Genomic DNA, 15,363 nt, shown 5'->3' on the forward strand with positions numbered 1-15,363 from the left:
AAGAAAATACTCTTAACATATAATGATAAACAATCTAATAAAATGAAATTTCAACCTTATCCTTGTGAATGTATTTGAAGTTTAAACAGATATTTAATTTTAGAATTATTATTACAAATCTTTCTTTTCACTCTTATATGAAATTATTAGTGTTATTTCTTTAATGTGAATGAAATGTATAGATATTTTAAGCACAACACTGACACATCTACCAACTAGCTTATTATAAGATAAGTACAAAAACCATAACTAACTAATAGTTTTGAGGTGTAAACTAACAAAAACTCTCTGTAAATACTTACTTTGTCTCTTCTGATGAGATATAAGCCCAAATATTCTAAGAAATTCCAGTTTCTGAAAAAGTTCGAATTACATTTTAAAAAATTACAACATAACACACACACTAAATTATTAACATTACTAGTAAATAATGTCCATTTTTAGTGATATTAAATAACAAAAAACTATCTATATGTTTAAAAATATAGAATAGAATACTTTTAATACTAGAATCAGTATCAGTTAGCATTTTTAATCATTTAAATTTGTCATAGTTTCTCAGCAGATAAAACAGAGAAGGCAGAATATCACATAAATAAACAGAAACCAGGTCATTTGATTTTGCAAAATCATTTAAAAAATTTAAAAACAAAGTATACATTAAAAAAATATTATATCAAATAACAAAAGAAGCTCACATTTCCATTCTAAATTATGTATAAACACTACAGCTGAAAACTGATAACATTAATAATTGTAAACACTAAATGATTAAGCTGAACAACCTTGGATTAATAAAAAAAAAATAAACACAAAAACACAATTGCAATATTTAGATTAGTTAATTATTTAAATGTAATTCTGATTACTTTAAGTAATAATTGATTATATTAATTAAATTATCTTGCTCTAACAAATACCAGTGAAAATGGAAGCAGAATATAAAATACAAATCTGGTCTAGTTTTACTTTGTTTGTGCAAAATCATTTGTAACAATTTCAAAAACAAATGCATACATTTAAATACAAATAACCTATATCAAATGATAAAGGAAATTCATAATTGAATTGAAAATTATGTAAAAATATATAAGAAAAACTGATAACAGCTGATATCACATCACCATTACTAGCCTAGGTTGCCAACTTAGTCAGTCATAGCAAATAATGTCTGTAGTAATAGCACCAAAATGTGTTGTGGATATCTCATCTATCAATCTATCATACAAAATCCAATCACTGATGTTAAACTAGTCAGCAGTCATGGAAACTTGAATAAGTGTATGAAAATGAGTGCTTACACCCCCAACTTTGCAGCTTTTACTGTCTTTCACTGTCTATAGCCAGTTGTGAGAAGGCAGTTACCCTTAAATTACTTAAAGTAGGAGAGAAACCATTCTAATGTTTCTACAAATTAAACTCCCAATCTCCATCCTTGCAAACACAGATGGATGATTTAAAAAAATGTGTGAAGTCAACATAATTTTTTTAACTTTCAGTACTAAGCCATCCTCATAGAAAAGATAAAATCAAATAAACAGTAGCAATGGATCAAAATAAACAGACAACTATCATAACAACAGATGACTATTGCAGGAAATACAGAGTTCTTCAGCTTTTTTGTTTAGCAGTGATTGCCACTCTTCACGTATTGCCTTCCTCTAATCATCTCCATTCACTGTCAAGTGTTCTGCAATTCCTCCCTTTGGTCATATCTTTTTTAATAACATCCATCCAATGCTTTACTGGCCTTCCCTGTCTTCTCTTGCCAACTAACTGGCAGCTCTAATCTTCTCCTTATTGCTTGCTTTTCCTCTCTTTTCTTCACATGACCAAGCTACTTCAGTCTTGCTGTTTCTGCCTCTTCCTTTATTCCACAGACTCCTAAAATGTCCTTATTCATTCACTTCTCTTTTAGCAACACTACCAGTAGTAGTTCAACATTCACATTTCTGTCCTTATCAACAAGCCATCTGCTTTCTTCAACAAAGTCCAGATCTTGTTGGCTTTCCTTTAATAACGATTTGTCACAAATTACTGTGAATACTTCATTTCCTCCAACTCATCTGGATTCTATCTCTTACAGTTTTCTCACTTCCTCCAGGACTTTAGACATGGTTATTACTATTAAATTTAATTTACCAACAGTACAAGATCAATGTATACAATTGTATATTTGGTGTATGTATTTAAAAAAAACCACCAGGACTTAAGATATGGATACAACTACAACATTGTATTTATGACCAGTAGAAGAAAAATATACTCTTTCCACAATATGACTGACTTATGGTTATAATAATGGATTCAATTAACAATACAAAATATTCTCTCTTAACTCATTCTTGGGCACATCAATTTGACTTGTCTGTCATAAGATTTAATTTTACTGTGTTGGAAAATAAAATAAAAAATAATGGATGAAATTTTTTGAAACTTAAAATGAACTTTCTACATATTATATAGCTCTGATAAAATAAAACCACCTGTTTTTATGTGTGATATGAGTATGAATTCTCAGTTGTGGAAGTTTTTTTTATTAAAAAACAACTAAATATGCTTACCTTTGTTTTATATTTCATGTACCAATTTTTATGTCCTTCTACATTATTGTAATGCTTTCCAACAAAATCTTTATTTTGTAAAACTGTAAGTTTTATCTTTCTTTTGGTTAAAAAAATATCACATGTATTTCCATTGGATTTACTATCACTGAAATACAATAACTTTAACATCCCAAAATTATAAGCAAGATTAATTTTTTTGTTAAAAGAATATTTAATACATTTAGTAAAATTTAACCTTGTTTTATATTCATTTATATTATACATATATTTTTTTCTTCAGTGATTTTCTTTGCCTATTCATGCAATTACATAGGTCGATAAGACCCGATATGAATACAGAGTAAGAAACAGCCACCTTGTCAGTGTAATGAAACTCGAAAGAGTGTGTGCAAAATTATATACTCAAGACAAATTTTGAGCCTCATCTTGTTCTACAAAAATTACCTGTTGTACTGCAATACCATAATCCATATCAGGTATAAAATGATAAAGCAAGTTTTTTGCAAGTTATATTTAAAAAAAAAATCTACATAATAAATATTGTATACAACAGCGAAAAGATGGTGAGAAAATAAGATAAGCCTAAATTGAAACAGATATACCTTTGGACTGAGATCAAGATTTAGAGGAGGCCCTTTGGTAATAATCAGAATTTCTCTCAAGTGATTTTCCTCATCTTCATCTTCTGTGTCAAGTTCATCATCACTGACCCCACACTTTCCTGCCAATCTAGCTTTCTGAAGCTTCTCCCACTCCAAATCAAGCTTACTAATAACTTTGGGCAATCCACTGGTACAGTCTGTGGTCATTTTTTCAGGAAAATGAGCAGCTTGTTGTGTTGAGTCTCTGCAGGTAGCTTCAACTGTTGATACAGAGTGATGTTTATCCTCTATAATCAGAGTTGTAGAGATATGTTCTGGTGTTGCTTCTGGTTTACTTATACTATTATGAAAATTAGATATGTGATGAGCCACTAATTTGGGAGACAGTAGTTCTGTTTTAGTAAGTTCAGATGGTGACCGACCACTAGTGTCAGCAGATATAACACTTTTCCTTTCCTGATTAAGAAGGGTTAATCTATCTGGCGAGTCATATCTTGTGGAATACAGAGATGGTTTGACAGTTAACCTGTCTGAATGTATCAAATGACTGGAGTTAGGTAAAGGGGAGTGCTGTCTATGAAGTCCATCCACAGTTGGAGAATTTGAACCTTGTTTTCTCTGAGGAATGGAATGTTTGACTATATCATTTTTCTCTCTGGCAATAAGCTCCATTTCATTTGCTGCCACCTTTCTTCCTGTTACTGCCAGATGCTGCTTTAGATCCTAATGAAGAAAACAAGCATCAACAGAGACAATAATTTTTGTACAAAGTCATATAGCAAGTTGATCTACTCTTCAAGTTACAAACCGTTCAAAAGATTTTTATGATAATAAGGAACAAATAATTATTTATAAACTGTAAAAGAATATTTAATACTGTCTTAACACCAGCAACATATCACGCAACCATATTAACATTACAAAATAAACAGAGAAAGTAAGCAAAACCAGCCCCTATTTTACTGTAGGTAGTCTTACAATAGTCAATGATAAACCATGTCTCTGGACTATTTAAATAATATTTAGAATTTTGAAATCTAAAAACTAACCAAATATAGAATTTGAACATTTTAGCTGATTACCTGAATAAACAAAATCTGCTTTAAAACCAACAGATAATTTTACAATATAAAATATTCAGTTCATGTTTGGATTAGATGCATCTTTATGTACTTAACAAATAAGCCTTCTGTCAAAGTAATAAGCAAATCTGTTGAGATCTTGTAAGTGGGTAATAAAGACATGAATGTTAATTACAGATAATACTTATCCAAGGATTTTTAAGTTATCTGGCTCCTGAAAGAATAAGGGATAATCCAATTTCCTAACATTTTATTACAACTAAATTAATTAAACAATGAATGATGAAGACAATATTATTTGTTATGCGGAAAATAAGCTGTAAATGAACGTAAACAATGAATGTTGTTAAACATACTCATTTCAAATTAAAATGCACAAAATTTAACCCATACTTAAAGATTTTGAAGATTGGTTATTACTTGTTGACAACACATAAGATGCTATGACAATAATGAATAACATCCAATACCTGCTGTAAAAGTAATGAGTGATGAAATCCTAATCCTTCTTGTTGACTTTTATTTTGTTGGTGTGAGATTCGATAATGAGGAACCCATTTATTACTGTTTTGATTGTTGCTTCTGACAAGGTTAAGAGGTACGGAGAAGGATGTGACAGGTGGCGAGGAATGTTTGCTAGACTGTTCTCGAGGTGTACCATGAGTGATGGATCCAGGACGACCTAAAATTAAATAGTGTTACAGTCATTGCATATGAGAAACAAAAGCTTGTAACTGTTGTAGTTCAAACTAAAGTCAAATTTTCACTGAGAACGTGGTTCATAAATAACAGTGGTCCAAAACCTTAAGAATTATATTTTAAATAATGTTGACACCTAAACATTATCTTATTAATGATATCTTTATAATAAAAATCAATTCCACCAACAGCAAAACTGACTGGAACCATCTCAAAGGAAATAACATCCTTGGCATAAGATACAAGCAGGGATAGCAAAAACGACAGAACCAGAATAACCCCCCTTACCTCCACTGTGAATAGGATAACTACCAGGCATGAAGACAAATGATGGTAATGACTGGACGTATAACTGGTGACTGTGGATGACACAGAAGGGAATGAGACAGAGAAAGAAGTACTGGAGTAAAAAGTTGCAGGTGTTGTAATTGTGGAAACCACAGGTGAGCTGGCCAATGATTTGGTGGGGAGTGACATGGATGAGAAAGACCACCTGATGAAGCAAATTGACAAGAGATAAACCTAAAATATTTTGTGGAACCAGTCCTGGCTGAAGGCATTGATGGCAGAGCCTAAGGATGAGGTACCAGGGACCAAACAAAAATAGAAGAAGAAGAAGTAACTTGTGATTGAGATATGTAGCAAATGCATATATGTGGAGAAAACCCCATTTACTGCAAAACCACCAGAAAACTAGGGTATCTAAAACCCACTCTCTCAAATATATCTGGTCAGGATGGGAAAGATGATCCACTACCAGACTGAAAGCATCTGGAATGTGACACACAATGACATGAATATGATCTGAGTGGGCCCAACATAGTAGACCCAGTGTTTGAAAACAGATCTTGATCAGGTGCCCCCTTTGCAACTGATAGGTGCTACTACTTTATAATTGCTAGAATGAATCATCCCAAACAATTTCTGGCAAAAGGAAAGAAGTGACAAAGTTTGACAGACTGCTATAAGCTCTTTGTGTTGTACGGAAAGACCTTTGATCTACAGACCAACAACCCATGCACCCTAGCCCTGATGGAATGCATCCATAAAGAGATGCAAATATGAAGGAGGAGAAAGTGGGAAACCCATCAATATGTGAAGCTTATTCAACCAACAATTGTCCATGATGGTTGGAAGAAATGTAATGGGAGTTGACATGGAATCCCAAACAAGATTCCATTGATCACACAACAGCAGTCTTTCTCATTTGAACAAATATTTTTTGATAGAACAATTTTAGCTAATTGCTAAAAAATACATTTTTCACTGATATTTCATTACTAACTATTTACAGTAGTGAGTTTTAGTATACCAAGTAAATATAAATGTTTTAATTGGATTCACACACACGCTATATATACTAATACTGGACAGCAGTTGAATTGGTTTTAACCCTGTCAACATAGGTCACAGGCCAAGTCATTGTGTTTGTAGACTCACATTCAAAATTTTATTGAATTCCTATTTTAGGAATGTATGTCAATGTCTGGTACCAAATTGTAGGTTATTATTCAAATTTTAGTATTATACATTAGTTAATTTAAAAGTAAAAACTCCTAAATAATGATTGTTGTGTGTCATGTTGTATGTTAAATACAGCATTTATTCAAAGTAGGTGTCTACATACAATGTCTATAGTTTCTTATGTATTAGATATTTAGATTACCAATACTAACAAGACAATATAAGAACCTTCCATATTTTCTATATTTACAGATAATATATTTATTGAATCAGCCAAGGTGACCTCCACCAAACTCTTGCATTTTTGAAAATAATTGCTCTCTTAAATCTAATTTGCTTGATGTGTATAATCAATTGAAACCTTAAAATGTACCCCTAGCAGTCTTCTCAGCCTCTTTGAGATGTTTGCATAAGAAACTATTCCTTTTTTTAGATTCAAATACAGCTTGATTTTAAGCTTAATAAACTACAGTGGAATTCTGTGGTACTGATATAGTAATTTGTGATTCTTTGTTATCACAAAAATCAAATGAATCTTGAATCCAGTTTTTTTTTAGTACATTAACAAAATATGAAATAATCACTTGGTATATTATTACATTTGCTCTTCCAAAATTATCAAATTCTGATGTACCAGTAACATTCAAAATTAAAAAACCATTTACTTGTTATTCCAAAAATGTACTTATATTTTGAAAGAAGAGTCAGTGAAATAGAAGGTTTCAGATGGAAATGAATCAGAACAAGTTTTTTTTTTTGAGTAATCCAAGCTACAGTCCTTAAAAATGTTTTAAACGTTTTAATAATTGTATTATTAAAGTTTGAGTATAAACTTTTTGTAGTAAAAGAGTTAAGTGTATTTTGAATGGGTAAATTTAAGTTTAGAATTGATGTTCTTTCTATTATTTTACTTCGTAAAGAAATGTTTGCACAAGTTACTCAATGGAATTTAGATATGCTTCTTATAGCTTTTATGTAATTTATACTTTTAAGAATTTTGTTTACAATTTACTTTCAAAACATTTTGCTATTTGTCTTTTAACTGAAAAGAAGCACTTACTGTGAAAGAACTACTGACCCAGATAATCAAATAAACAGAATGTAACTCCAAATTACAGTTACTACTGATGGTGTATACAGAAACATTTATATCATAAAATGTTGTTCACAAAATGTTCAAGAAAATCTTACTTGAAATATAGTTTTAGTAATCACAATATCCAAGGTTAAATATCTGCAAGAAATCTCACACTTATAGCATTACTAAATTAAAGCTGAATCAGGCTACACAAACAATATCCTACCTGGAGATTCAGAATTTCTTGCCAATGTAACAGACAATGGATTTTGAACAAAGTGACTGTAGGTTTCTCTGGAAGAATTTCTGGAACACTCTTGTACCCGCTCCTCTTCAAATTTTGTTCTAATTTAGAAAATCATATTTTATTAGGTTAAAATCCACGAGTCAACGTATGATAAAAACAGACATTAAGAAGTTTCTGTGCTTCAAACTTTATCTATAGAAAGTTACACTAGACTGAATTCTTACAGATTCATCCTAAACTTTCATCTGTATGTAGACTGACGATAACAGTTCTATTAGTGTCTTAAAACTATAACTTAAGAGATAAATGATGTTATCTTTGTTTTTGTTTTTTCAGTTCTAAGTGTGAGTATCCAATTGAGTGTTTAAATAAGGCGATTCTTGATATTTAGGATTAAGCATAACTGCAAAAAGAATATTTCAGTTCAGTTGTTTGTAATTTTTTGTAGTAATTGTAACAAAACCTATAAACAAACCAATGAGAAATACCTTTCACGAGCAGTAACAGAGCTGCTCGGGGATGCGACTCTCACAGACTGCCCTAAGAGTTCTGGAGGGTAAGGATTTCCAGTTACACATGGCAAACCTGGGAGATTTAGAGTTCCTGATGAAGTGGGTAAATGAGATGTAGGAGTTTTCAGTAATCCATAATGGTCCAAATACATGGCATCTTCATGTCTGTTATTCCCACAATACAGTTTGTATTAGGATGATAAGTAAGTTTATCTGTTTTTTTAATACAGAAGTTTAACAACTGTAAAACAAACAGCATAACAAATTAGATGCTAAAAATGAATATAAATTAAAACTGTTTGTTAATGAGCCATGTCCAAACAACAAGAAATGATGTACCTGTATGTATGATGAGAAAATGAAGGAGGTGGTGGTGGTAGAAAAGTTGCTTGATAAGGATATGACATTGGATGTTCATAAGATGGAATGTGAGCTGGAATAGAGCTTCGCACCCCTTCAACATTTCTATAAATGTGAAAGCCACTGGAAGATACATGACTCTCTTCAGACTCTCTGCCAGTTTCAGTTCTAACAGAAAACAGTGTGAAATTAGAAAAAACATACAGATACAGTTTTGCAGTAAAGGCTGCAATTCATCTTGAGTGCAGAAAATATTAAAATAAAGAATTAATCATATCTAAAACACTCACTAGGATTAATAAGGAAAATACACAAGTTAAATGAAATTATTATTTTATATATACTACAAAAAGCCTAGTGTAATTGCTTTCTTACATAAAATACACTATAAAAATTTTATTTCTGAAATATTATGAAAAAGTGGAGTTTTTTATGAAATGAAGAAAAAAATGGCTTTATTAACAAAACTTGAAAACCAAGAAATCCACATTATATAGAGATACACACATTCACAAACTACATTAACTTTCAGTCAGGGATAAAAATGTCACAAAACAAGTAATAAAATTACTTTTGTAAATAAAAATGACATAGAGATGCCAGTGAATAAAAATAAAATGCAAACACGAATATAAGGATGATGCAGCTATACACAGACCATTCCTATATGACTTTCAGTATTAAAATTTAATGTTACTCTGTGTAAGGCATTATGAATCATACAGCTATAGCAACTTGCCTTTGAAGAGAAGATGAGGGATGTCTAATGATATCACTGCTTCCATGATATAGTTCCTCTCGCTTGACACTGCCATAATAGCCACTGTTTGTTGTTCTGGATGTAGATTTATCAATTTTCAGGCTTAATGGTTCCATTAAACTAGTTGTGGTGCCACCTTGTAAATGCCTTGATAACTCAGTGTCCTAAAAATTAGTTCTATACAATATCACTGCACTCAAACAAAATCTGCTCACATACAGTGTTAAATGATTTTAACTTGCATTATTGTAAGTGTCCATTACAAAATCTGGAAAACTTCGGAAAGTCCATCTTACATACTCTAAGGTCATTTATAACAAAAAATTATTACGGTTACAAATCATGTTTGAATGGATAAAATTTAAATTTCTAGTTGCAGCTGAACCAGTGAAGCCAAATCTAAGAACATTAAACCATCTCAACTAACAAGAAACTTTACCTTATTTCTACTTTCAGTAGTGTGAGTGGCATAGCTTAATGTTGGAGAGACACTAACTGCTAATGGATGAACCAAGGGCATAGATGACTGACTACTGATCAAAATGTGCTGTTTAGGAGTAGTTGATCGGTGGGCTGGTAATGGTGTGGATACAGGGCTGACAGGTGAAGCAGTAGTTTCTATGAGGTAAAGCAGTAAGTTATATTTTATCCCATTCAAATCATTAATGTTAACATAAAACATATAAACAGACAACAACAACAAAAATCCATTCTCTAATCCCCCCCTTTAGTATAACATTCTAACAGACTATAAAACATGAAGACAAACAATTCATATAAATTTGATGTTTTTCAACATATTTTCTAAAAATATATAATATTTGATTAAAATTCATAAATTGAAAATACTAATTTAACTACAACCTAAAAACTTAATGAAACACAAGAAACAAAGCATACTTAATTAAATGAAAAGTAAGAACTCAAAAAGCCAACACCCAAATAAATAAATAACTGTAATTACTCTTTCATATCCTGTTCAGACATGGTTGACAACAGGGCACAATCAAAAAGGTTTTGGAACACTTAAGGGTTTCCTTGAACATGCAAATTTTCAAAAATGCCTTCAAAACATAATATTTAGGGCAGGTTTTCCAATAGTAAAAGTACTTTTTTTTCTCTCTCAGGCAAAGTTTGTAAACATACCTTACATATTGTATCACATCCTACAAAACCAGTTACAATAAATACTTCTTACAATTCTAAAAATACAAATACATTGTTCATATCTATAGTTCCAAAACCAAGTACTGTTTAATTTTATTCACTCAATTTATATTGTCACATTGTAATTTTAGTTTCTCTGAAACAATAAAATTTGTCATTGTAACTGAATTTTGCTTTAATTGCTTGCTATATTAATAGATAATTGATGAAAATACATTGAACTAATTAACTTAACAGTAAATGAGCATCTTTGGCAATTGATCATATGAAATTTAAGGGAAACTAGATCAGTCATGTTTGGCCTGGCATGGCCATGTGGTTAAGGCACTCGATTCGTAATCTGAAGGTTGCTGGTTCGTATCCCCGTCACACAAAACATCCTTGCCCTTTCAGCCATGGGAAGGTTATAATATGATGGTCAATCCCACTATTTGTTGGTAAAAATGTAGCCCAAGAGCTGACAGTGGGTGGTGATGACTAGCTGCTTTCCGCTCTAGTTTTACACTGCAAAATTAAGGACAGCTATCACAGATAGCGCTCTTGTAAGTTTGAGCGAAATTCAAAAAACAACAGAACAGTCATGTTTCTAAGAGTATACAATTTACAAATTAGTGTACTTAGTATCTTATATTTAAAAAAATGCCCACCTTTAGAAATGTTTTGAAAAGCTTTCATCTAATATTGCTATAATAAGAGTAGAACTTTAATGTTTAATTTTTACATATTGGTTTTGTTTGGTGTTTTATGGCACAAAGCAGCTAGGTTATCTGCGTCAAACATCTGGTAAAAAGTTTAAAGTAAATTTAGTAAAATTCATAAAAGGAAATTAAGGTAAAACAAAACAAAGTTTAAAAAAAAATAGCATTAAAACCAATGTTTACATCTTGTCTACAGCAGTAAGAGAAAAACTACAGTAAAATAAGTTGTAAAGGACTTTCTGTAGCATAATTTTAATTATTATAACTTGCCAGGAAGACTAACAGCCAAGTTCAAAATCCACCATCAGTCACCTAAAGTTGGCATATGCACTCCTGGTTCCAAGTTATTTGACATTATAGATATTTTCAGAAAGTAATAAAAGTTTTAAAAGACTTGTAGCAAAACTTTAATTTTATAACTCACCACGATGACTAACATGTAGTTCAAACCGCAGTGTTAGTCACTTGATGTTGGCCTTTCCAGCCCTGGTTTCATGTTATTAGATGTTATGGTAATTTTCTAATTTCAAATCAAACTAGATGGACTTTGATTCTTCAAAGGGAAACACATTAAAAAGGTCTAATGTATAAATTAAAAAACTTAAATAGCATTTAAAAGATTAATGGACTTTAAAAAACTGAAAACATATCCAATGTGGACAGTGTCATGATCACCAATAACACTGCTTAACATTATGGATAAACCTTGGGACAGGACATGATTAAAATGGTGCCATCATTGAGAGTTATAATGATGGCAAGACAGTAAAATGTGGCTTATTGTGATCTGACTGTAACACAGACAACACATTGGTGTCTTTCCATTGTTATGACTCTCAACGATGAGTTAAAAAAACTGACCAATGTATAGTCTAGTGAGAACAACTTCTCCTTATGATCCTTATAGAAGCAAGATAGCCAAAGTCCAATATAGAGTTTTATTTGGAAAAGCTTGTTTTCGCATAGCTCACTCCAAGTTGACTGCCAGCTGGCACAGAGCTGAGCCTTGAATACAGGACCATAGTCCATGTATGGAACAGGCACAGCAGAGAAAATGCCAGACCAGATAGATTTAGCTGTGGTGTCGGCGAGCTCGTTCCCATGAATACCAACATAGCCCGGTACCCAAAAAAACTAGATAGAAGTAGATACTAAAGAGAAATGGGGCAGTCAGTTTTGAATATCAGTGAGAACAGGGTGTGAATTAACGTGAAGCGATTCCAGGGCCAGTAGAGAACTAAGTGAGTCGATATAAATAGTGCAGTTTGAGTACTGCTTAGCTTTATGTTATCCAGAGCAAGAGAAATGGCGTACAGTTCAGCAGTGAACACAGAAACTGTAGAGGGGATTCTGCATGCAACCACCAAACCACAACAAACCTTGGTAGATCCCTGACAGTCACCTGATTTTTAATCATCTGTAGAAATAGGAATGGAAGGATGGATTGAAAGAGGTTCAGCAAATAGCAAACAGTATTTCCAATTAGGAGTGTCTACTTTTCTCAGATGACTTAAAGATAGGTCACAATTAGAGACTGTAGGAAGCCATAGTGGGATGAGCTTACCAGTGAATACAGCAATGTTATCCAAGTACAGACCCAATTCATCCAATTGAGCCTCAATATGAAGGCCAAAAGGAGCAATGGCAGATCGTCTGTTTTTAAAACGTTTGGCCCACCGAGGAAGGAAAACACAACCCCAGATGGGATACTTCAGTAAGAAATGAAGTTTCAAAGCATATAGTAGAGACAGTTGCAAATGGCAGAGGTGCAAAGAAGGTTAAAGAGACTATATATATATATATATATATGTTCTGAACTGGGGAAATACAGAAAGCCTGCAATGGAAGATTCCTTGATGATGAAAAGGGTCCAGCATCTTTAAGGCCAAGGTCTTGGCAGAGCCATAGACCAGTAATCTACAGTCGAGTTTCAAACAAATTGAGCACGATCAATATATCTTTAGCATAGAACACCTACCGATCTGTTCCACAAGTGGTTGAAGAAAGGGGATGGAGGATGTTCAGTGCTCTGGTACATTTGACCCATAAGCTGCTTGATGTGTGGTGTAAAGGTCAACTTATGGTCAAAGATAAACCCCAAAAACTTTGTTTCAGGGACAACAGGCAGCATAACTTCATTGATACGGAGTTCATAATCAGGGTGAATACACCATTGGTGGCAAAAGTGCATGCAAACTGTTGAGAGAGAGAGAGAGAGAAGTTAAAGCCATTTTAAGTGGTCTACTTCAGGAAACAATTGAGGACAGTCTGTAGCTCAACATACCTCTTGTTTGACAACTGACACGAAATGTGAAAGTTGTCGACATAAAGCTTGTTTGCAACAGTGAGAGGAAGTTGTTCAGTGATGGCATTAATTTTTATACTTAAAAGTGTGACACTCAAAACACAGCCTTGAGGGACTCCAAGCTCCTGTAGAAAAGAACAGGAAAGTGTCAAACCCACAGGTACTTGGAATCTCCTGTCCATTAAAAATGTTTAATAAAGATGGGCATATGACCACATAGCCCATACATATGGAGGTCTCACAAAATGCGAGAAGTGATTGTTTGATTGGAAAAACCAAACAAGACAAGCATTAACCATCCTCTCTAAGGTTTTACAGATACAGCTCGTCAAAGCAATTGGACTGTAGTTTGAAGGAATCTTGGGATTCTTACCAAGTTTAGAGAAAAACAGGACAATAGCCTGGTACCAGGCATCAGGATAAACATTTTTCTGCCAGATCTGGTTAAAAACAATCAGAAGAATTGCAAGAGAAGCAGGAAATAGATGACCCAACATTTCATAGTGTACATCATCAGGTCCAACTGATGTACTGCCAGACTTATGAAGGGCCAGTTTGAGTTCCACCAGTGTAAAGAGACGGTTATAATCAGAGACAATCAGCTCGAAAGGAAAGAGGTGAACGCTCTGCCCAAGTTTTGATAGCCAAGAAGGTGAAGGAAGAAGCAGAGGCAAAAGCTTTCACCTAGAGTATCGGAGATGCTCAGGGTATCAACTACTTCCTGGCCATCACAGAGCAAGATTGAGAGGGGGACAGAATTATATTGCCCGATGACTTTTCGAATATTGACCCATATGACTTTGGAATTGGTAGTAGAAGATATGTTGGTTGTGAACTTAATCCAAGATTCCTTTTGGCTTTGACGTCTTACCCACCAAACATGTGCATGGACCTTCTAAAAAGCTATGCAGTGTGAAAGTGTGGGATACCTACAAAAAGTATCCCAGGCCCGTTTTTGAGACTTCCATGACAAGTGGCAGGCAGGATTCTACCACGGACGAGGATATGTTAAAAAACGTGTCAAGGTTTTAGGAATACATTGAGCAGCTGCTTGTATAATATAGTCAGTTACTGCTGCCACATAAGTGTCTATTGATGGCTTACAGACGATGGCAGGATCAAGTTCTGCGAGAGCAGTGAAAGTGCTTGATCCAACTTCCACTGGGGCACACAGGTCAAGTGGCATTGACCATAGCCAATATCTCTCAAAATGATAGAAAATAATCACTGCCTCATGGATTATTGCGAACCCTTCGAGAAAAATGAGAGAATAGTGAAGGGGAGCAAATTTAGAGATCAGTAGTAGTTTATAAAGGACTTACTTGGTGCAAAAAATAAATAGAAGAACCACTATTGAAAAGAAAAAGGTTGTGATCAGAGAGAATATGCTCTCCTCCTATCAATATCACCACTTCCCCAGATGGGATGATGTCCATTAAAGTCTCCCAGAATTAAAAGGTGAGACGGCAACTGTTCAATGAGAGCATAAAGGTATGATTGATCATAGTGCTTTGATGTCATCCAGATTAGAACGTAAACCTCGAAAGTTCCATTGTATCAAGGTGGCCATTTTTATTTATGTGTAGGCGGACTGGGTGGAGAATCCTTCTGTTTATGACCACGTCTTTTTTTCTTTATTGTCTTTATTCAAGGGGGGTCTATCGGCCTCGATGGATCCTGCTCTGGGCTGATTGGGCAGGTTTTTGCTGTTGGAAGAGGATTTCAGCGACTGAGAACGTGAAAGAATGGTTGTTTTGCATCTTGGGGTGAGAGAAAAAGATATACCCGAGGAAATGCCGATACCCAGAACCAAAGGAAGTGG

At 33.4% G+C, this 15,363-nt stretch overlaps 1 protein-coding gene across 7 annotated transcripts in view; it reads right to left on the reverse strand.

Annotated features, from left to right (window-relative positions):
- LOC143248890 (uncharacterized) overlaps positions 1 to 15,363 on the reverse strand; it is a 75,368-nt gene that overhangs the window by 18,250 nt on the left and 41,755 nt on the right. For all 7 annotated transcript variants that reach the window (XM_076497813.1, XM_076497822.1, XM_076497860.1 and 4 more), the window contains 8 exons: positions 9,811 to 9,989; positions 9,351 to 9,535; positions 8,591 to 8,779; positions 8,228 to 8,416; positions 7,719 to 7,837; positions 4,722 to 4,933; positions 3,170 to 3,892; positions 303 to 354 (listed from right to left, as the gene is read on the reverse strand). In XM_076497813.1, coding sequence (XP_076353928.1) covers positions 303 to 354; positions 3,170 to 3,892; positions 4,722 to 4,933; positions 7,719 to 7,837; positions 8,228 to 8,416; positions 8,591 to 8,779; positions 9,351 to 9,535; positions 9,811 to 9,989 — 1,848 coding nt within the window. The remainder of the gene's footprint in view (positions 1 to 302; positions 355 to 3,169; positions 3,893 to 4,721; positions 4,934 to 7,718; positions 7,838 to 8,227; positions 8,417 to 8,590; positions 8,780 to 9,350; positions 9,536 to 9,810; positions 9,990 to 15,363) is intronic.

This window comes from Tachypleus tridentatus, chromosome 1, assembly GCF_004210375.1.
Source record: "Tachypleus tridentatus isolate NWPU-2018 chromosome 1, ASM421037v1, whole genome shotgun sequence".
Classification (NCBI taxonomy): domain Eukaryota; kingdom Metazoa; phylum Arthropoda; class Merostomata; order Xiphosura; family Limulidae; genus Tachypleus; species Tachypleus tridentatus.